This window comes from Sminthopsis crassicaudata, chromosome 1 (assembly GCF_048593235.1).
Source record: "Sminthopsis crassicaudata isolate SCR6 chromosome 1, ASM4859323v1, whole genome shotgun sequence".
Classification (NCBI taxonomy): domain Eukaryota; kingdom Metazoa; phylum Chordata; class Mammalia; order Dasyuromorphia; family Dasyuridae; genus Sminthopsis; species Sminthopsis crassicaudata.
Window position 1 is genome coordinate 249,076,541 of NC_133617.1, and position 23,667 is coordinate 249,100,207.

At 31.9% G+C, this 23,667-nt stretch overlaps 1 protein-coding gene across 5 annotated transcripts in view; it reads left to right on the top strand.

The window, feature by feature from the left end:
* ASXL3 (ASXL transcriptional regulator 3) overlaps positions 1-23,667 on the top strand; it is a 248,985-nt gene that overhangs the window by 82,163 nt on the left and 143,155 nt on the right. For all 5 annotated transcript variants that reach the window (XM_074277569.1, XM_074277560.1, XM_074277579.1 and 2 more), the window contains 2 exons: positions 14,319-14,427; positions 15,715-15,826. In XM_074277569.1, coding sequence (XP_074133670.1) covers positions 14,319-14,427; positions 15,715-15,826 — 221 coding nt within the window. The remainder of the gene's footprint in view (positions 1-14,318; positions 14,428-15,714; positions 15,827-23,667) is intronic.

The following is a 23,667-nucleotide window of genomic DNA, read 5'->3' on the forward strand; positions in this document are numbered from 1 at the left end:
TTCCTCTGCTCTATTCCTATTCACTTTATTTCCACCAACATTCAGAGTCTATATTCTTTTCTTTATAATAGTTACTTGATTTGTTTTCTAGAGGATCTTTGGAACCCAGTCTTGGTATAACAACATTGAAGAAACTTTTTATTGTCTAAAGATTCATTCCCTATCCCTCCCACTTCTATAGGTCATAAAAATATGTACTTTTTCCTACAAAAATATTAATTTATTTCTGTCAATATAGCTACTATATTTAGCTTCTTAGATAGAATTAGTTCTAGAATTTATTAATAATATGTGTATATTTTTGTAATCTTATATTTATATCAGCCTTGCAGAAACCTCATTTGAACCTCAGTATTCTCATTGGTGGTTCTAGATGTCTATAATTCAATTTACCATGTCCCCTATATCTCTATAGCAGAAACATCAGCTTGAAACAATGACTTTTTTTCTCTCTTGAATACAAAACTTTTATGACCTTATTCCTTCCTAACTTTGTTTTAATTCTACTTCCTGATACTAATCAAACCTACTTTCTCTTTCCTTCCCTCTGTCCCAAATCCTTCCCCTTCCCTATTTTATTTATGCCTTTTATTATTATTATTATTATTATTTCTGAATTTATCACTACCAGTAGCCTTTCCTTGTAACAATAAAAAAAAATCACAAACCACAAACTCAGTTAAGCAAAGCTAATTGACATGGGGACTGCATCTGACAGTATATTTAGTTTTATCTATAGCTTTTCAACTCTCCAACTAAAGGAGGAAGTTTTACTTCCTAATATCCTCTCTAGAGTCAAGATTGATTAGTACAATTAAAAAAAACAAAACTTACTCTTAGCTTTTTTGTTTATATTATTGTAATAATTATCCATTGTTTTTCTTGTTCACCTTAACTTAATCTGCATCAATTCTTATTAGTCTTGTTTCCCTGAATTTCTCACACTTTTTCTTTTCCTTACTGTTCAGTAACCTCACATTAACATTTATTTGCTAATACTTTATTTTACCAAATTGATGGGCACCATATTTGTTTTCATTTTTTTTACTGTCACAAAATGCATTGCTGTTAAAGGGCTGAAACTATGAAAAAGTGTTCTTGAATTGGACAGCTGCTCACTTAAGGCTAATTACCTATTCAATGTGAGACAATGACTATTAGCAAATGTTTGGATAAATGTCTCTTCTCACTGGTGCTTACTCAATGTTTGGTGTATACAAGATAATCATAGGCAAGGTTTAGAGGGTGGGATGAGAGAGGCCAGATTTCACTTGGGGGCAGTACAAGGAGGAGAAAGGTGGAGATTCTGGACTGGAGAATTGAGAAGAGATCTTTGGCAAAACTCCTGGCAATTTGCCTTCTTCTTTCCCTTCTCCCCCTAACGACCAAGGACTTTTACTTATCCTGACTCTGGCTGAACACAGAGGCCTCCAGGGAGCTAGTTCCGACTTAACATTTTGCTATGAACATTTTCATATATAATGAGATTGTGAGCTCTTTGTGGGCAAGGATTCTTTTGCCTCAGTTTGTATTCTTGGCACTTAGCACAGTGTACATGGCACATAGTAAGTACTTAATATTTATTGATTGATATATTGATATATGGTATCTCTGTCTTGCATCACTTTTGGATTTCTGATTTTTATCAGTGGATATTCTGGCCCAAATGGTTTGGACGTTAAATTTTTTTCTTGCTTAATTATTTTCCAGAATCCACAGCTTCTTCAAAGATGTATTAATTGTGACTTCTCAGAGCCTCTCCAACATTAACTATTTTAATCTGTCTTTATTTCTTTAGCTTTATTTTTATGACAATGGCTGTGTCTAAGTAAAACAATAGATTTAGGACAAGGGAGAGTGGTTAGTAGCATAATTAATTGTTCCTAATTAATTATTTTTCAAAGCAAATTGTTTAAAGGTTTTTCTTGGTTATTATAGGCTTTTGGTCAACGTTTTAGATCGTTAAGAAATCAGAAAATTGTTTTTCATGGAAGAATTAAGGTAGATATCATGAGTGAACAAATTACTTACTAGTCCTGAGAACAGGAGAAATAAAAATAGAATTTTACAAAGTACATAAAGTATTCTTGTCTCCTGTCAAGCCATTCTTAAATATGTGTCTGAAATCACAAATACAAAGTCAACTTCTCAGACTCATGTGATGGTAAGAGCAGTGGATGATATTGTTATCAGTTGTTATTAAGTCAACCTTAAATTTTCTTAAATCAAAACAGTGAAAGAAGGTGGAAGGTCAGACTCAGAACAAAGCTAAAGTTTGCCTCTTTCCTGTAAGAGTTGGGCTGATCTATAATGGTTAATTTAATTATACTTGTATATGATCTTATTTATCAAAGGTTTGAAGGAATCAGTATTTTCTCTCTGTAGTCAGTAAAGTGTTGAATTCTTTTCCCTTCTAAAGCTTCTTTGAACTCTGCCAACATTTTCAAATTTTCAAAACAGTTACCATTGAATCCAATAGTGCTATGGGGATGGAACAATCCAATTGTGAGATTGTGAATAATATAATTTTTGATGCTGGTGAGGGATAACTTAAAGATGCATTTTGCATCTTTAATTTGTATTCTTGTTCTTATTTCCTTTTAACTTCTAGTTGTGTATGTTATTTGTAATACTCATTTATCAACACAAAAGAAAGTCCAGAGAAATCAGAAGATGATATGGTATCTGAGGAAAAAGCACTAAATTAGGAATTAGGAATTAGGAGGTTTGGGTTCAAGTCCTAAATCATAACTGTGTGATGTTGAGAAAAGTAAACTCAAGCTCTATTTCATCTTAAAATTTAAGGGATTGGATTTGATTTTCAAATTCATTTTCAATTCTAAGGATTTATAAATGTGTAAGTAGCACATGATAATTTGTTATTAAAATAATTTTAGGACATTTTTTTTTCCAATCAATATAACTTGTTTTGTGGGGTTTTTGTTTGTTTTGTTTTGCAGTTTAAATTATGGTACATACCAATATTTTCCTACTGTTATCCTTTGCATAGGATAATCCATTTATTATAAGTATTTTAAAGAGCAAAGTATTTTATAATAGTACTTTGATTGCCTTCCCCCTCATTATCTGACCCATATTTTTAAAAATAAGTCAGCTTATAAAGTCATTGTAGAATGTCTGTGCTAACAGAGCCAAAAGGATTGCCTTTTTTTTTTCCCGACTGTTATATGTAGTTCCTTTCAATTAAAGACTAAATAGAGTTATTATAATGATTTACAGCACATGCATTCCCTAGAGTACACCAACAAACCAGGATAGATCCACTGCATCCTTAGACTGTATACCTTGTCATGAAGCATTCATTGTTTACTTCTCAAGAATCCAGGTTGGTTTTGTTGTTCAGAAGGGTGTGGTTAAAGTAAATTGGACCTTGGTTAGCCCTAATTCTGTTTAAATTTATGTAGAATATCATAATATCTTGGAAGTAGATGTCCTATAGACACTTTAAAATCAACATGTCCAAAAGTGAACTCATTCCCCGCTCCCCCTCCCCGCCCCGCCGCCAATTCTTCCCTCTTCCTTACCTCCTTTTTACTGTGTCAGTGGCACCATTATTCTCATCACTCAAGTTTGTTCATTCACAATCTAGGATTCATTCATAACTTCTCTCTCTCTCTCTCTCTCTCTCTCTCTCTCTCTCTCTCTCTCTCTCTCTCTCTCTCTCTCTCTCTCTCTCTCTCCTCCCTCCCTCCCTCCCTCCCTCCCTCCCTCCCTCCCTCTATTTCTAATTTGGCATTAAGTCCTGTATATATCTTTTTTATTTTTAATAGTTTTTATTTACCAGATATATACATGGGTAATTTTACAACATTGACAATTGCCAAACTTTTTGTTCTAATTTTCCCCTCCCCCCCAGATGGCAGGTTGACCAATACATGTTCAATATGTTAAAGTATAAATTAAATACAATACATATATATATATATATATATATATACACACACACACACACACCATGTCCAAACAGTTGTTTTGCTGTACAAAAAGAATCGGACTTTGAAATAGTGTACAATTAGCCTGTGAAGAAAATCCAAAATACAAGCAGACAAAAATAGAGGGATTGAGAATTCTAGTGGTTCATAGTCTTCTCCCAGAGTTCTTTTGCTGGGTATAGCTGGTTCAGTTCATTGCTGCTCTATTGGAACTGATTTGGTTCATCTCAGTGTTGAAAATGGCCACATCCATCAAAATTGATCATCACATAATATTGTTGTTGAAGTATACAATGATCTCCTCTACTCATTTCACTCAGCATCAGTTCATGTATGTCTCTCTCCAGGCCTTTCTGAAATCATCCTGTTGGTCATTTCTTAGTCCTGTATACATCTACATCTCTCTTCTGACATTGCTACTGGCTTGGTGCAATGGACTCATCTCACCTGCTTGTTGATCTCATTTCCTCAGATCTTCCCACTCCCATATATCAACTATCAAAATGATCTTGTTAAAGATGACTTACCTCATCTCTATTCAATTACCTCTAGTGGCTAAGTTTCACCTCCAAGATCAAATGAAAAATCTTTTGTTGGGTATTCAAAGTCCTTCATAATCTGTCTCATGGCAAACTTTCTAGTTTTTTATCTTATTCCCTTTCACATATTCTTGATCTGTTCCTTCCTGCTATTCCTCCTACTTGACTAAACTCTCTTTTGCATTTTAACTGACTTTTCCCCATACCTAATATTGTCCATCCTTGTCTCTGCCTCCTAACTTCCTTGGTTTCTTTCAAATCTGACCTCAAACCCAACCTTTTGCAAGAAAATTAATACTAGTGCTATCATGTATTTAATTAATATTTTGTTGTCATTATTTGACCCTCAAGGTGGTCCTGGAATAGATAAGGTTTTGAATAGATCCTTTGGACCAAGTTAAGATTGAGGCTTTCAATAAATCTTGAGAAGTGTATTCTCAGATTCCTAGCATGGACTAAGGCAACAGGCAATCATTCTCTTCTCATCTTCTGCTTGCTGGAGATTGAGCCTTTCCAAAGTTTCTGATTTAATTACGACATTTTACTGAACTTAAAAAATTTTTTTTTTTCTATGATCACAAAGATTGCCCAGTAAGAATAGTAATACACTAGCACATATTTAATGTTTTAAGTTTTATAATATGTTGTTCTTAAGAGAAACTTATGAAGCAGATAGTTTCATTATGCCCATTTTACAGGTGCAGAAATGAGTCTCAGGTTAATTGATTTAGCTATGGTGACAGATCTAGCAAGTGGCAAAGTTAGGACTTGCACTTGAAATTCTTAAATTTAAAGCATTTTTCTTTTATTATACTGAATTTCATGGAACAGTTGGTTAAATTATTTGTTTTTGCTAATATTTTTGATAGGGTAGAAATTTTATGTCTTTAAAAATTTAGATGAATATTTTAGAGAATAGTCCAGCAAGGGAGGAAGTAAAGATAGAAACTACATGATTTTCAGTCTTATATATTTCATTCCCTCCCACCACCTTTGAAATTCTGTTAAAATTAGGATGCATTTATCTTAATAAAGTGTTTGTGAAAATTAGGAAAGGTGTTCTTTCATAGCATCCTGGAGAAGTCTTATAAAACAGAGAGCTCTGATGGGATGAATTGCCTTTATTAAATATTCAATTCCAGATTATTTATTGAAATGTAATATAGAAATATATGAATGTGTGTATAATATATATGTATATTATATATTTAAATTATGAACATATTTATTACCAGATTGGGATAGGTAAAGACATATCTTTTTAGGGTGCATACACTACACCTTACTGCAAAGGCTGGGAATATTCCCCCTTGATAAAAGAAACTAAGAACTAATCTAATCTAGATAAAAAGGGGATGCAAATGGGTTGGGGGGGGTATTGTAATTTATCTGTGAATATACAATTATTAGGACCTTAAAGTGGATGGAGTAAATTATATATTGTATATAATAAACATATCACATTGTGAATTTTTAGAATGATGTTCAATTACTACTGAAGAAATTTCATTTTAATATGGTTTTCTCAATATAGTAACATGTTCCTCAGTATAATTTTAAGTCACTTTATATTATGTATGTGTACTCTGGATTTATGATGTCCTTTTGGAAAGATTCTAATCCTTTATGATATGAAGTGATAGCTATAGTATCTTTGATAAGAACATGCACACAATATTTCTAGTGTCTGTACATATTAGATTCCAGATTAATTGGAGAATTCTCTTGTTTTGGTATGATGAATACAAGAATATCCTTGTGGGTCAAAAATACTTGTTTTCAAGTCTTTCCCTGATATTTAGGATCTGTGTAATACTGGCAAAACATTGCAAAACTCTTTTGTGTTTCTGGCAGAACTTTATCAATGGATTGAAATTTTACCTGTGGAATTGAAGAAATCATAGGTCAGGACAAAAAGAAAATACTATTAAACTCAAGCAGTACACTATAAGGAACATAATGATATGCATTCAAATGAACTAATTTTTTTTCTCATTTGTATAATTGACTTTTTAATCTGTAACAATTTTATGTTCACAATTTATCTCCATGCCACTAAAGTCATGAAATCAGTGAAATATGAAATCTGCCTCTCAGTCATAGTCCCTTAAGAGACATTATCTATCCTTTAAACACTGCTCTAGGGCATGGACTTGGCTGTGATAATAATCCAATTGGACTTCAGAATGAGTAGTCTGATCAAAAGCTTTTTCCTTTTCCAAAATCTCTTATTTCTTTTTTGTAAATTTCTTATTTGTAAAACTTACTCCATTAAGTCCCTTGTTCACTTTTATATTGTGTCTTTTATATGCTTATGTACTAGAAGTAGTTAGTGCTTAATAAAGGAATATTTGTGGATAGAATATCTTTTTGATATCCCTTTGTGACTTTAGGCAAAATGCTTAATCTCTCTGATCAATGAACCTGCATTTATTAAGCATATGCTATATATGGTAAGTGGTTTACAAATGTCACCTCAGTTGATCCTCACCACAGTCTTGGGAAATAGGTGTTATTATTAGCTCCATTTTAAAATTGAAGAAATTGAGCAGACTTCAGATTAAAAACTATATCCCTGGTTATACAGCTAGTAAGTATTTGAGACAGAATTTGAGCTCTGGTCTTCACTAGTACAATGCTCTCTATTCAGTGCTATCTAGTACCTAGTTCAGACAGAGCCTTAATTCCTCATCTTTAATAGGATAACTATATAATTTCTTTTCTTTTATTTTATTGAGGCAAGAATTTTGTTAGTCAAAATATCAGTAACCTACCATTGCACTGTGCTAAAGACTATTGAAACAAGTGTAATTACTGCTGTAAGTGGATGGTTAGTAATTAGTGGATTTTCCTGGTCTTTCCTGTTGTACTGAATGAATTGAATGAATATGTATATACCCCTCATAAAATTGTTGCTTCCCTTTTATCTGAAATAAAATTGATAGCTCATTAGGAATTTATCATAATTTAAAATAGTTTGAAGTTTTTTTTAGGATTATGTTAATGAAAACATTTTGAACAGTATTAAGATTTATTTCCTCTAGTATATGGGAATGGATAAACAAAGTTGACAACTTGGAAATGGATCATCAGTGTAATTAATATATTTTGATCTAAATTTTAATTTATTATAATGAATTGAAAGATGATTTATCCTTTTAAATGATTTATCCTTTTATTCTTTCCATGCACATTTCAAAAGTTTTTTTTCTTTAATTTTTTTTTTTACTTTATTGAAAATTTTCTCCTAGTTTCATTTGCTTCAAAGATTGCGAGGACCAGATGTACTACGGGAAGGACACTTTTGCATTAGAATTTAACACACATAAAAAATTCACATTTAATTAACTCTCATTTGTCCTTTTGGATTATTTATATAGAATGTTAATTCCATATTGATTTTCCCTTGCCATCCCACATTTATCAGAGTTTGTTCCTTTTACAACCCCTCAGCAATTGTATATATGTAGGAATACAAAATAATATTAATATTGGCCCAAGGGGAAAAACATAATTGGAAAGATTAATCTACTGCCAGGAAAAAAAATCATCATAATGCTTCTCATAGTCAAATATAATTTTGTTTAACATTACCAATGACACATTAATCTTAGCATTATAGATAATCTAGAGTTGACTGTATTTAAAAAAAAAAAAATCATGATTTCTTAGAGCAGCTAGGTGGTGCAGTGGATGGAGTACCAGCCTTGGAGTCAGGAGGACCTGAGTTCAAATCTAGTCTCAGACGCTTAATACTTCCTAGCTGTGTGACCCTATGCAAGTCACTTAACCCCAATTGCCTCAGCAAAAAAAAAAAAAAAAAAAAAAAAAAAAAAAAATCATTCTCACATAAAGGAATTGTATGTGTGTGTGTGTATGTAATGTGTTTTTGAGTATATATATAAAAAATAAATACTATAATTCGGCTCTCTCCAGAGACTTGGGTTTTATTCATTACATTGTCTTTTGGAATTTTTTAATCCATATTTATGATAAACTTTCTTGTTGCTGTTACTGTTATTATTTCTACTCTTTATGCTGCAATAATTGCAAGAGGAAATTCAAAGCTATTCTCCAAGAACACAATTCTTCTTTTTAAAAAAAATTATTCTTGACCTTTACCTTTTCTTTCTGCCAAAGTATTATTCCCTTCTTTTTATTAGTCACTTTTCACTTTTCAAATTCCAAGCCATCTACTTAAGAGTTGAATATTTCAAAGGAACATTATGTTATAGGAAAAAATGTTAGGAAATAAATAAATCCTAACAAAATGCCTTAAGAGTTCTAGGAAAAGCATTCTTTTTTTCTTTTCTTTTCGCTGTTTGCCATTAGGGTTAAGTGACTTGCCCAGGGTCACACAGCTCCGAAGTGTTAAGTGTCTGAGACTAGATTTGAACTCAGTCCTCCTGACTTCAGGGCTGGTGCTCTATCCATTGCGCTACCCAGCTGCCCTTAAGAACATATTTCAAATCCTTTTTCTTACACTTACTACCTGCAGCATTGTGAGGAAGTTATTTAATTTCTTAGCATTAGGCAGTTCTCTAAGAATAGAGATTGCAAAGAATGATAGATTAATACTAAATAACTTAGGAATGTTAGAGTAAAATATGGCATAACAGCTCAAAACTAACTATTCCAATTTTTAATTCAGATGTCCATAAAAATTTTAATAGAAATCTATTTAGGCATAATAGAAATCTAGCTTGTGCTGTCACCAGGCTGTAGCCTGGACTTTTCTCCCATATCTCAGAAACCTCTTCATGTTGGAAGATCATCTTGTCCTTGGAATTCATTCACACACTAGAAGTACTCCTCTGTATATCTGTGCTGTCTCTCTTGATTGAATGATTCCTCCCCAAATCTGCATTTCTGGGGGTTTCTCAGGACAGCTTCTCTTTTTTTCTTATCAAAGTGCACTTCCATTATGCCCCTACACTTAGTACCCTTCTCCAAGCCCCTTTAATCTTCCTTGTATGTGTCATCATCCCTCTTTTAGACACAAGGACTCTCTTTTGGCTTGTTTGTATTCCCAGCACAATGTGCCTGGTACAAAGTAAACCGTTAATAAATACTTCTTAACTGATTTTCAGCTTTTTTGAGAATATATGCCAAAATTGTGAAGATGCCATGGAAATGATTATCCAGCAAATGAGAGCTATGAGAGTTAGTGTTTGGGACAGAAGCTTCTGAGTATAGTTCAGGTTGTCTGCGAACAATAAAAAAGAGAAATCACAAGTAACATCATTTAAAATTTTTAAATAATCTCCATTATGTCTGACTTATTAGAAGGCAGTTGGATTCTTGTACCTACGTCTGTATTACATCTGTTAAAATATGTTATTTTGGATAAAGTATATGGGGAAAAATGGCCTTACAGATAGGTAATTGGAAAAGAGGCAAAAATTTTAATTTTATGTCCTTTTATTATTATGGAATTAATTTTGATCTTGAGTATATCTTGGAAGGTTCCTGGGATCCCCCAGGATTTATGAAGTGCACTTTCGGAACCTTTGGAATAGTTGGACTTGAGTGAGAAAGAAGTGAGTTCAGATCCTGCTTCAGACACTTAATTAGTAGTTATGGGGCCTTAAGCATAACAATTACTTAGTTTCTTTATGCTTCAATTTTTATAACCATAGAGGGCCAGGACTTTATGGTTTCCAAAGTCCCTCTACCTCCAAATCTATTATCCCATAGAATCCTCCCCTTCAGACTTCTGTTTTTGTTATGGGAACCACCATCATTTCTAAGTTTAAAGTCTTAAAATTATCATTGACTTTACTTTTTTCTCTCAATCCACATATCTGTTCAGTTGTCATTTCAGTAAAAATCTGTAGTCACTATTTTATCTTATATTTTTCTCTCTATCCACATGGTCACAGCTCTTCTCATCTTTCATTTAGAATATTGCAATCTTCTGAGTTTAACAGTGACTGGGCCCCATAGGATGGGGCTTAAATGCTTGTTGAATTGAATTAAATCTTTTGTCTGCAATAAATTCTCCAAAGGTTTTTGTTTGTTTGTTTTTTTAAGCTACATTAAAGGCATTTAAAATAGTTTCCATTAATATTTTTTAGGGTGCCCCCTTAAACTGTTTCTTGTTGTCTTAATTGTACTATTCATGAGGAAGAGATTTCATTTGAGAGTCTTTGTATTAGCTGTGTTTGGATAACATCCAACAATTATTTTGGAATATTTTCTCCTATTTCTTTTGGACCTTGTACCTGCCCTATCTGCTTTTCCAGATACGTGAATTCACTTTTCAGTTTGTCAAAGGAAAATAGGGCATATGTTTTTTTCTAGATGTGCTCTATTGTCAACATTACTGTTTCATTACAAAAATGGAGTAGTATGATGGTTTCTACATAAAAATAGGCATGAACATAGTTAATTTCAATAATTTCTCTTGCCTCTAAACTTTATTAAGTCTTCTGGATTCTTGGAGAACATATGTATAAATACACGTGCACACATATTTATATATAAATGTATAATCTTTTATATACACATATATTACATATAAGGAGAAGAGTTTGCATCCTCAAGATTTTTGAAAATCACTGGAGTAAGAAAACCAATTTATAATAACTAGTTTATAGCTTTGCCACAATGTACTATGCACAGCTAGACAGAGAAGCACACATATACATATACATACATATACACATACACATATACACACAGTATATAAATTTTGGTTTGAAACTCTTTACCACTCTTTAAAATTTTCTTAATAACTTGGAATTTCTCACACCTACTAATTCATCATATTAGAAAATATCTTGTGTAGTTTAGGTATTTTTTCTTAAATACAATAAAATAATATTAAGTATTGTGAAACGTCCATTATTTCAGAATTGATCACATTATTTTACTGTTGGCTTGACTGAAGTTTATTACTGTATTATCAGAAGAAAGTATTTCCTAAGCAAATTTAGTATACACTTCATCCAATTATAGGAGCATAATTCTAAGGATGAATTTTTGTCAAACACTTTGAAATTTAAAAAAAAAAAAAATGTAATTCAGCAGTTTATGTTCCAATTCTTAAGTATCCAGTTCTTTGTTGTTGTTGTTGTTGTTGTTGTTGTTGTTGTTGTTGTTGTTGTTGTTGTTGTTGAGTCAATTAGGATTAGTTGATTTACCCAGGGTCACACGAGGGGCAGCTAATTGTGGAAGGAACTCAGGTGGACCCAAGTTCAAATTTGACCTTGGACACTTAACAATTCCTAGCTGAGTATCCAGTTCTTAAAACTGAGTCAATCATTTAGATCCTAAAAACTGTGTAGCCCAGATCAGTGCTGTATTTTGATATACAAAATGGAGATGGATAAGAAAAATAATAATAGTAAATGGGCAACTTGAAAAAAAATTATTTTCCATTAACCAAACCATTGAAAGCATATCAATAGAAAATTTGAAATCATTGGAAAATGCCAACTGTTCCCATAATAAAAACAACAAAACAATATAAAAAGCCTCTTCATAATGGGAGAGAAAAACATAAATAAATGTTCCTTTAATTTTATTAAATTCAGCTCTCAAAAAACTGATTTTCAGTCTTTTTTAATATTGTAACATAATATCCTTGATATCATAGCACCTCTGAACCTGAATTTAATTGAAGAATTTAACCATATTCTCTTTAACCTGAATTCTCTGAACCAAATATTTTTATTTATGAAAGATATACAACTTGAATTACAGACATTGAAAATGACAGTGAATTTGAGTGATATTTGGTTTTTATTTTTATTTTATTTTTTTTCTCTTTATTTTGCATTCTTCATAGGTTTCTCTTGTTTTATTTAGTTTGAAGCTTAAGAGTCTGAAATTTCTGTTGCTATGACTCTGTAAGTCAATGGCAAGATCAACATGTTAGGTTTTTAAAGCAGGTAAATTATTTTATAAAGCCATATTAAAAATAACCTCACTTGTACCTTCTCATTTTTATGTATTGGATTTACTTACAATTGCAGTGTTAGTATTTTCCTGCCAACTTCCTACTGAAAAACTTGTAATTCTGACAGTTTGACTATATTGAGACTCCAAAAATATGGCATAATCATTTTCGCTAACTTCAAGTTGTACGTCATTTTGCCTGAAAGATGAAATGAAGAAAAATTCTTTTATTTGGTAAAGTATTTTATGACATTTCTTGTGTGAAATTTCTCTATTGAAAGAAATTTCTAGAGAGGACTTCATTTTTATAGGTGTGTCCAGGCCCTCTAAAAAGAAAAACTACAAATGGTTCTTTTGATTGGGAAGAATGATGTGAAGGCTAAAAAGTTTAGGAATTTTATGGAGAAAAGCAATATATAAATACAAAGTACAATTACTACATATTGTGACTTCATTTATTAGTAACTTGATTTGTACTCTGAGTAAATTCTCTTACGGTTTTTGAATTATGTTCTTGTTAGATTGAAATGAATTAATATGTTAAACTTTTGCAATAATCAATTGCTAGTACAGTTGTTACTGTCCCAATATTATCTTCACAGAATCAAACTTGATTGAAATCACTTTAAACTGTGGGAAAAGAAAGATTTTTATACTAAAAATAATTTATATAGCATTTCTATATAAATACATAAATGTAAATACATACCCAATTGTTATCAGATGTGTACTTGCTAGCCAAAATTGGTGGAAGTTTTTGACTTTTCTATCATATCTGTAAACATCAGGTTACATATTATGACAAGGTGATGATTTTATTTGTAGGTGGATCTTTAAGTAAAATACCAAAGTTGTATTTCTAAACAGATAGGTTACAATTACATGCTTGGGAATCTCAGCATTTGGGACTTTTTCCTTTCAGAATGTTTCCTAACATAGTTAGAGCTCCTGAGGAAAGTTAAAGGGACTTTATTATCAGCATTAGTTTTCAATCCCTAATCTGATTTAATGTATAGTATTTTGGAGAGTTTGAAGCTAATTAGAACACCATCTTTTGTCAATCCTTCCTCCTGTTGCTCAAGTTCCCTCTTCTCCTACCCCCCCAAAAAATTTAGTTTGCATCATACTCTTAAGCATATTTGGGGAAGAATGTAGTTGTTGAGATCTTTTGATACATATGAAGTACAAATGCATTTGTGAATTTTCATTAAGATATTTGAATGTGGAATTTTGTTATCCCAATGGTTTTTAAAAAATTCAAATTAATTAAGACTTTGACACCTGATAGCTTTACAAAAGGAGCATATTAGCTGATAAGACCAGTATGATAATTACTATATGCTTCATTTCTTTAATCTCTTTAAAATATCTTAATAGAGAATATACTATCTCCTATAGAAATTGCATCTTAAGAATGTATGCAGACATAGTAACTTCACCATGTGAAAAAATGCTACCTCTCAGTAACTTAAAATTTGTAATTTCAAACGAGTTTTTTAGTTTTTTATTATTCTTTTGTTGCCTTTCATCCTATAGTGTACAGCTGCCCTTGAACTTAGTAGTAGTTTTTGATCATTCATGTGCAGCCGTCAAATTGTCTGTAACATTTTAAAACTGAGGCTTCATGGTGTTTGTGAAATAATTTCACATAAATGTTTGGACTTTGGTTTCTTTAGAATGTGATGTTGGTTGCTGTATGAAGAAAAGCATAATTATAATTCACAGACTTTTTGCCTGAAGCCTATAGGACAGATGCATCTGATTAACTTTGGTGAAACTGGCCTGTTATTGTAATGTAGATGTTTTCAGGGTTGGGAGGCTATTTAAAAAGGCATGCATGAATTTTTTTAAAGAGACAGTGAACAGTTTTACTACAGACATTCCACCTCAGACTGCTTCATTTTTATAAAATTTTATTTTCTAGTGGGACTTCTCCATTAGCCTGTCTGAATGCAATGCTTCACACCAACACTCGAGTAGGGGATGGGACATTCTTCAAAATCCCTGGGAAATCAGGACTTTATGCTCTTAAAGTAAGTTGGATTCTTCTGAAAATTATAGCAAATTATGAATACATTTTACTAATTTACAAGAGAAGAGTAAACAAAATTAGACTCAGAGAGAGGGTAGTAGTGTGGTGAACAGGAAATGACCCTAAAACCTGATTGTTTTCATATGTCTTTAAAAGCAGCTGATAGTGAGAATAAGTTGACACTTTATTTTTCAGGAAAAGAGGATCGCTATTTTAATTTTGACATATGGCAAAAAATTGTTTCTTAAAATGTTTTTATTTTTTCAAAGTTCTAGGTGGGACAGTTTTGGATTATAAGCCACTTTAATATAAAGTGTTTATGAAAAAGATATTGCAGTTGTTTTTTTAAATTTGAAAATAGAGTGATCCAGGGGAAATAATAGTAATTAAATCTGTAGACTTCATAATAACAGTAGAATAATTGAAAAGGAATACAAGAGTCCTGGAACTTAATTATTTCAACACCATTGATTTTTCTTTGTCATTAACAATTTACATTAACTTGAATTATTTTGGCAAAATCTTATTGCTTTATTTAAAAAAAAAAAAAAAAAAAAAAAAAAAAACTTCTAGCAGCCTTTATTCTGAAAGAGTAAAATCATTGTGAACATTATTACTTATAATTTTCAAAGGCAAGACTTTTCCTTAACGGTTGATAGATAGTATTTATAATTTATTACCTTAATATTTTCTCTTGGTTGCTGTATACTAGGTTCTAAGCATTATCTTAAAATAAAAAAAATATTACTGTGTGTGTGTGAGAGAGAGAGAGAGAGAGAGAGAGAGAGAGAGAGAGAGAGAGAGAGAGAGAGAGAGAGAGAGAGAGAGAGAGAGAGAGAGAAACAGAGAGAGAGAAACAGAGAGAGAGACAGAGAGAATGAGAATGTGTGAAAGGAGTTTACTTATTTGTTTCTCCCTTACAATTAACTTGGGTATAGAGGTCACTGACTAAATCCCCAAATTTTTAAACTAAAAAAAAATAATTTTTTTTTTGCACAAGAAATAAGAGATAAAAGAAGGAAAACTAAACAAAGAATTTTACTTTGAGTATATGTATGTTAGAATACAGACTTTTATGTTATAAATAAGTAACCCTTTTTCAGAAGTCATTGTCAGTTTTATTTTATTTCATTTTTTTCCTTCTGGGTAGTGATTATTATAAATGAAAGTAATTAACTTTTGAAATTCAAAATAATATCTTGTGATAATTTACAGTACAAATTTTAAAAATATTATGAATATTTTGTTGTTAATTTGTTTTTTTCTGTTTCTTTTCTTTATACTATAGAAAGAAGAATCTTCATGCCCAGCTGATGGAACATTGGATTTAGGTTGTGAATCAGAGTTAGATGGCACTGAAATGGCTGAAGCAAATAGTAGTAATGGAGAAGAAAATGGAGGTAGGTATGAAAACTTTTAGGGTATGTGATCTTGTTCTGTTAAGTATTCTGCTTGCATGTGATAATTATAATGGTTTGTGGAATATGTTTCAAAATAGTATAGATTTAGTAAAGGAAATTTTTTTTCTATGTTCTTACATTCTAGATGTGTGCTTAGTGCAATTTTTATAAAAAGGACTGAGTAGTAAAAGGTGTTGGTCTGGATAGGGGGTATATGTATCTGTGTCTGAGTCTGTATGTTTATGTCATAGTGTTTAATGTTTTGGTAAATTATGTCATTTCCTGCAGTGTTCTCAGTAAAAATATATTCTTATGAGATTATGATAAGCATTTCTAATGATTCAGTTCTGAATGAAAACTACAAAAATCCATGTTTTATCTTTCAATCAGCTGATTATTTGTGATCCTGGACAAGTTCTATAACCTGAAATGAAAAATTAATATTTTTGAAACACATAATATTCTTCTTTATCTTACTAATGTATTAAGCTATTTCTTTTTCTATATTGAAATGTTGTTTCTTGTGGGGAGGAGATCAGTCATTGGAGAGAATGACTAAAGTGCTTATGTTTAGAATTCTAAAATAAATGAAATTATAACATTGAAGATTTTTGTGTTGTAATTTTTATATGTATAATGCATGGCATAGATAAGTGGATAATAAATACTTGTGGACTACATGTTGATTTTTGTACAGTTGCTCTACATGTACTGCTTTACTCTTCATGCTCAGTCTGCTTTCCCCTCAGCAGACTCAAAAGAATGATTTGGGAAGGAAACTGTTGGCATGGTCTCCATTACTATTAATTAAATTTAAATGCCTCATTTGAGCATTAGATTGAAGACATTACATTTTTTAAAGTACAACAAAAGATTCTTTGTAGTCTTTAAACCAAATGGTTGCTCTCATGTTAGTATGCTTTTTGATAGTCTTTATGAGATTCCTGGTAATGGTTGACAAGTAGTCATCTCTGAAGCTATCACTATAGAAGTATTCTCCAAGATCTTTCATTACAAACCTGAAGACATACTTTTTATGTAGTTTTTTTTTTTTTTTTTAAACTATCTCATCTATGATCAGGATTGGCAGCATCTGAATACTCATTATTCTAGTTACAATTTAGACTAGGATAGACTACTGTTACATAGAATTAGGGAGACAACAGTGGCAGAGATATATATAGCAATCTCTGATGTCTTAGTTGATCTGATTGTGGCAACAGGAAATAGACTTTCATACTGGATGATCATATATAAAAATAATTTTTGAGAGAGCACTCTACTTGAAACTTCTGTCTAAGCTAGCTGTGGTATTGTAGCAAGAATATTATTTTTGAAATTGGAGTGATTTTAGGCAAATTGCTTTACTTCTAGGACTTACTTTCCTAATCTGTACATTGAAGGGATTGAATTAAATGGTTTTGAAGGTTGTTTTGAATCCCATGAACACTTTGCCAAAAAATCTTCTCTCTTAATTTCATGTTAAATAAAACATATTCATAAATATCCAGACAAAATGATTACATTTAGTTTTCCCATGGATTTTCTTCCCTGTTGGATTCTTGGGAGAGAATAGAAAATTAGGGGTAATAGGGCTTTCCAGAACTCTAGTAAACATTTCTAAACTGTCCCCCCTTTACTTCTGGTAGCAAAACCACATTGCTTCTTTCTGGGCTGTGCGCTTCATATCCAGTTAAGCAAATCCTCTTTTGTGTACTGCCTATTGTGGCAACCTTAGGGGGCATTTGCAAACAAAGACAGTTGTAGGAAGTTAAAAAGATGAGGTCATGACTGGGTCCATAAACCTCTGTATCTGTAGGCATGATAGTTAGGGTTTAGGATAAAGAACATTACCTGTTACAGCAAAAGGAGGTCCTTACCTTTTCCAAATCAGTGATTAACAGTTCTTTAAAAGGTGGCACTAATGAACTTGACCTGGTAAATCTTCTGTAACAGTACTTTTTTTTTTTTTCAATAGAAAATGATGCATTTTAAATCTGTATTTGGCTCAATGGATTAGAATTAATGTATGACATTGGAATTAGGAAGATGTGTTTGAATCTTGCCTATGATATATACTAGCTGGGTAAATGAGCACAAAGTTTTTTTTAAAGTCTTTGAGCTTTAGTTTTCTCATTTGGAAAATGAAAGTAATAATACGTGTAATACCTAAATCTTAGGAGGCAACTTCTAGGATTTTTCTGGTGCTTAAATGAGATGAAAGAAAGAAAGAAAAAAAAAAGAATGGATGTTTGAATGAAAAAACCTAGTAAATGCTGACTGTGTGCCAGGTGTTTAGCCAAGTTATGGGAATACAGTATACATACTAAAATACAGTTTGTGTGTGTATATATACAAATATATACGTACAGAGAGATAGATAGATAGATAGATAGATAGATAGATAGATAGATAGATAGATCCTCGCTATGAAGGAGTTTACATTATAATAATGTAGCATGCCCATCCAGCTCAACTCCTTCAGACTCCTCTAGCTTGAATCCAGGAACTGCATCATCAGAAGCCCCGTCTTTACTGCATCAATACCCTGAACAGCCTTGGCTTCTATGATTTGAGGGGATAGTGAATGGAAAGTATTCATTAAAGAGAGTGTCCAAGCCAATCAATTATTCATTTCCTACTGGCTGCATTCTTGTGGATTTATTCATCGAGTTCATGTGTTTAGTACCTTCCCTCCTTTTTCCTTTTTCACTTTACTTTATTGTATTGTGTTCTTCCATTGGATTGTAAGCACATAGAGGGATGAGACTGTCTTTCTTTTTCTTATTTGTATCTCGAGTATTGAGCTTAGTGCTTAGTATAAAATAGATAAGTAATAGTGGAGAATAATACATATAAAAGAAATTTTATATATATATATTTTTTTTTTGAGGTAAACTTTAAAACAAATCCACTTTTAAAAAATGGGCTCCATAAGGATTAGGGCTATGTCTTAATTTTTATATTGTCTAGCATTATGGGATACAGTTAGGTAACTGCAGTAGATGCAGCATTGGGCTTTGAATAAGGAAGACTCATATTCATTAGTTCAGCTTCAGTCTCAGACACTTACTAACTGGATAATGCTGGGCAGTCACTTAATTCTATTTGCCTGTTCCTCATTGGAAGTGGCATCTTTGCCAAGTAAATCCCAAAATGGGTTTAGAAAGAATTGGACATTACTGAAATGACTCAACAATATCTAACACTATGCTTGCTCTGAATATAGTTGATGCTTAATAATTATTTCTTGATGTATTTTTATAGGTTGACTTAAGTTATCATTTCAGCTATACATAGTAGAGTAAAGGAATGGGGAAATTACTTTTCTAAAGTAAAAATATAAATATACTTTGGAAGGAACAAGGGAGAGAAAAATCACCACCTATCATCACACTTTTACCTCCCATTCCTCCTATGGAGAGACACTATGACAAAATGGATAGTGTTTAATGTGGAGGCAGGGAATACTGGGCTCAGATCTTGGCTCTAGTGCTTACTAGCTATGTGATCTTGTAACTGAATGTTACTGAATTTTAGTCTCTTCATCTTAAAAAAAAAAAAAAGAAAAGAAAAAGTAATAGTAACATTTCACAAGGTTGTTGTAAGAATCAATGAAAAAAGTTATATGAATTAATTTTACAAATCTTCAAAAGTGCCAGCTACTATTATTATGGGATGAAAGAGTGGGGAGAACCAATAGGAAATCAGTTGATAGGAAGTCTCTCAATATAGTTTATAAACTTATCTATATTTAGCTATCTGTCTATCTAGAATATATATTTAGATAATCATAAGATTTGTTGATATTTGCTGTACTATTAAGGGAACAAAGAGGCAGAAATTTTAGAGAAAAGAAAGTAGTCCTTAAATTTGCAAATAGCAACAAGAGTGAGCTTTTACTCTTAGATGTTTGGAAACAGTGGACTTGTCCTAGAGTAAGATTATATATATATATATATATATTATATATATATATATATATATATTTTTTTTTTTTTTTTTTTTTTTTTTTTCTTCTAGAGTAAGATTATAACAAAAATACTTTAATTTTGCATTTGCTCTATTTTGATCCTATTTTTAGGGCAACTGAATTTTTGGTTTGTAGGGAGACATTTTCTCAAAGATCTGTTGAATAAAGTAATTCATTTCTTGTTTGTGGTAATAAGTGGGAATATTGTCGGTCCTAATGTTTATAAGGCCCAGAATAGTACTCATTCATTTTTAATCCTCTTTGTAAATTATACATTTTGCTTATTGATTTTTATTTCAATTTGGCTTCTCAGCTACTTCTCATGTTAATAAGAATCAGACTTACCAACTAAAGAAAGTAAATTGTTCAAATTTTACAAATTAAGCTCTTAAAGATCAAAGAATAATTTAGGTGAATCACTTGATATATCTATGTTGACAACCCATGACCATTTATGTCAATATAAGTATAAATCTATGTCACCCAAAGAAATGTTTTGAATTTTATGAGCTATTCTTGTGTGTGTGAGTTGTTTATTGGACATAAGCACATCTGAGGAGTTTGCTCACACATTTGCTGTTTTAAGTGGACTACCTGCTGCTAAAGTGTGTGTATGACAGAGTCATGCTAATTTTGTTTGATATATAACCATGTAGAAGTAATTTTTTTAAACATTATTTTCCAAATTTTCTACTGACAAGGAAACAAAGGAGTTCTTGTTTTATTGGATCTCATTATGCTTCACATTATGCTTCAACATCAACTATGCTCTTTATTTTTAAAATGGGGATTCTCAAAGCAATTATGGAGAAACTGGAGAAAGTACAATTTTCATCCAGCATAGATCAAACAGTGGTCTGCTTGTTATTAAGCCTAATAACTTTCAGGAATGAAGCAACACTGTAGTAGGAGCTTGAGTATTCTAAAGCATTCTTTATTAAAAAGAAGTTAAAAAAAAAAAAAGATAGAACATATATCCTATCCTTCAGTCTGAAGTATTCTTAAGAAAATAATTCAATCATCCAAAGATTTTAAGGGTTTAAAAATTACCCTTTGTGACCAACTTTTATAATAGACTTTTGATTTTATACTTTTTGGCAAATTTGTTATTAACTTAATGAAACTTTATTCATTTGGTTATTTGTTTTCCTTGACTCAAAGGCTTTAGAAATGAAAACATGTTGTCAGATGGCCTGAAGTAAATGGGGATCAAGATCTTTGTTGAGATATCAATTACATATGGTTAAGTAGCTTCTCAGGATACACAATTGCCTAGAAAACACTGAAGGTAGCTTTTTGGTTTTGGGACCATCTGGCAGTAGTCACATTGACATTTCATCAGCAGCAATTCACACACTAGTAGAAGAAAGAAAAGTGAAAGCCTTCATGAGTGCAAAAGAAAGTGAGATATTTCCAGGTCTTTTTATAGGTTCATCCTATTGTGATCCCCTTTGATTATATTCCCTTATGCAATGAAATAAACACAAGATTGTGAATGATTTTCCTGAGACAGAGAAGGAGAAAGAGAAAAAGAAAGAGACAGGGAGAGAGGTAAAGTGAGAAGGAAAAAAGGAAGTACTTCAGTAACCTGATAGTCACTCCTTTATATTTGAATCCCTCTTTCATTCATCCACTAAAAGGATTTTGCTAAAACACACGTCCCATCATATCATCCTTCCCTTTATCCCCTCCTACTTTTCTTGTCTCCTTACATCTTCCTTCTTAACATGGTTTGGTTCAGTAACAATGGCCTCCTAGATGTTCCACAAACAAGATACTTTATCTCTTGGCTCTAGGTATTTTCTTTGGTTGTCCCCCAGGCCTGGAAACTCTCCCTTCTCTGCTTTGTAAAAAGGTAAATGTCTTCTTCCTTCTCTGCTTTCAGCCCTACCCCCAGAAAAGGATCTTCTCTCTCTACCGAGGACATTAATACCAATCATTGTGAGCTTCCTCTTTTCTCTTTTCATTTCAGATCCCTTAATATCATCTCGTACTCTCTCCTCCTCCTTCTAAGTTTTTGACAAAATTTGAACCATCTTCTTGTTGAGGCCAACCCCTATATATATGTACTGAATCCTACCCATTCCATCTTTAGAAGTTTGCATCCTGAGTCATTCTTTTTAATTTTCAACCCCTTTATAGTTTTCTTCCCTATTTCCATCAAACATTTCCATGTAGTTCTTTATCATAAAAAAAAAAAAAACAAACAACTATCTCTAGACTGTCTTCTCCTAAACTGTTGCCTAATATAGCTTCAGATTTCTTGGAAAAGCTTTCTTATAGCTTCTGCTACTTCTGTAGCTCCTTGCTGTCACTAGATATAGATATAAAGATAACTGTTTAGCTTTGTAGGCTTCTCACAACTGTGCTCCAACCTAGGAGAAGGGAGAATTTTATGACCAAAGAAGAACTAGAAAACATCATGAAATGCAAAATGGATAATCTTGATTACATTAAATTAAAAGAGTTTTACACAAACAAATCCAGTGCAGCCATGGTTAGAAGAGAAGCAAAAAGCTGTGCCAGGAGTTTTACTAATATATCCTTTGATCTTTCAAAGTGCTATTATTATTAGTTTTATAGCTGAGAGAACTCAGGTAAACAGAGATTAGGTGATGTCTATAGGGTCACATAGCTAATAATTGTTTAAAGTAAGATTTAAACTTAGGTGTTCTTGATTTTAGGCCAAGTGCTTTGTTCACTATTCCACCTACATTTTAGAACACCTGACATACCCACATTGAAGTGTGAGTACTGTACATAAAAACATTCTAGATATAATGTCTTTTGGATTTTCTGCCGCTTACTGACTTCTTTCTTTCTGCTAATCTTCAGTAGTGAAGGTAGTTGAGACCTAATTTTATTTTGTGATACTTCATTAAAATGCTGTTTCACAGTAATCATCTGTTATGATATCTGCATTTACTTTTTTAAAAAATGCTATAATGATAGTCACTACAGTGATTATGACTATAGTCTTTGAATGTCATAATCACTCTGATATAGTGATTTTGATTTGAGCTACTTCAGTTAGCAACATAATGTAATGGAAAAGAGAATTGGATTTGGACATGAGTTCAAATTCTATCTCTGATATTTATCCTCTGGGTTTGCCTTTTGCTCCACATAGTAACTGCTTTGGTTTATTGATTGGGTATAACTCTTGGGCAGGTTAAAAGAGCTAAATAACCTTAAAAATCCTTTACAGGTATTGTCATAATTGTTTATAAAAGTCAGTGAGTTAACAGACATTTATTAATCTTCCATTTTGTGCCAGATTCTGTGCTTTATCAATGGGTATACATAGAAAAGCCAAAAAGAAAAAGAAAAAAATAAGAAAGAAAGGGTCTGTTAGGAGAATAGTATTAAGGTGTGAATCTGGAAGACAGAGGCCACAAAACCATGATTGTAGGTAGAGTAAAGGCAAATATTCACTTTAGCTCTTCAAAATTCTTCTCTAAATAAGTTTAAACTAAGTCCTCAAAACTAAATCAGGAACAGCAGAAACATCAAAGGATTTTTTTTTTAATCATAGTACAACTTTGAAAGTTTGCAAGAAAATTATTAAGAAGTAGGATTCACCAAATGAAAAAGGAGGTACAAAAGCTACTAACAAAAATAATTCCTTAAAAATTAAAATTCGACAAATGGGAAGCTAATGATTCTAAAATACATCAAAAAACAATAAAACAAAATGAAAAGAGAGGAGAAAATGTAAAATATCTGGAAAAACAAGTGAAATGGAAAACAGATCAAAGAGAGAAAATCATTGGACTATCTGAAAGCACCTTTTGATGATAGAAAATAATATTGGAGTAGGCAAAAACCTGGACTAAATCAGGAGAAACTTAATGGGTACCAGTCTTGT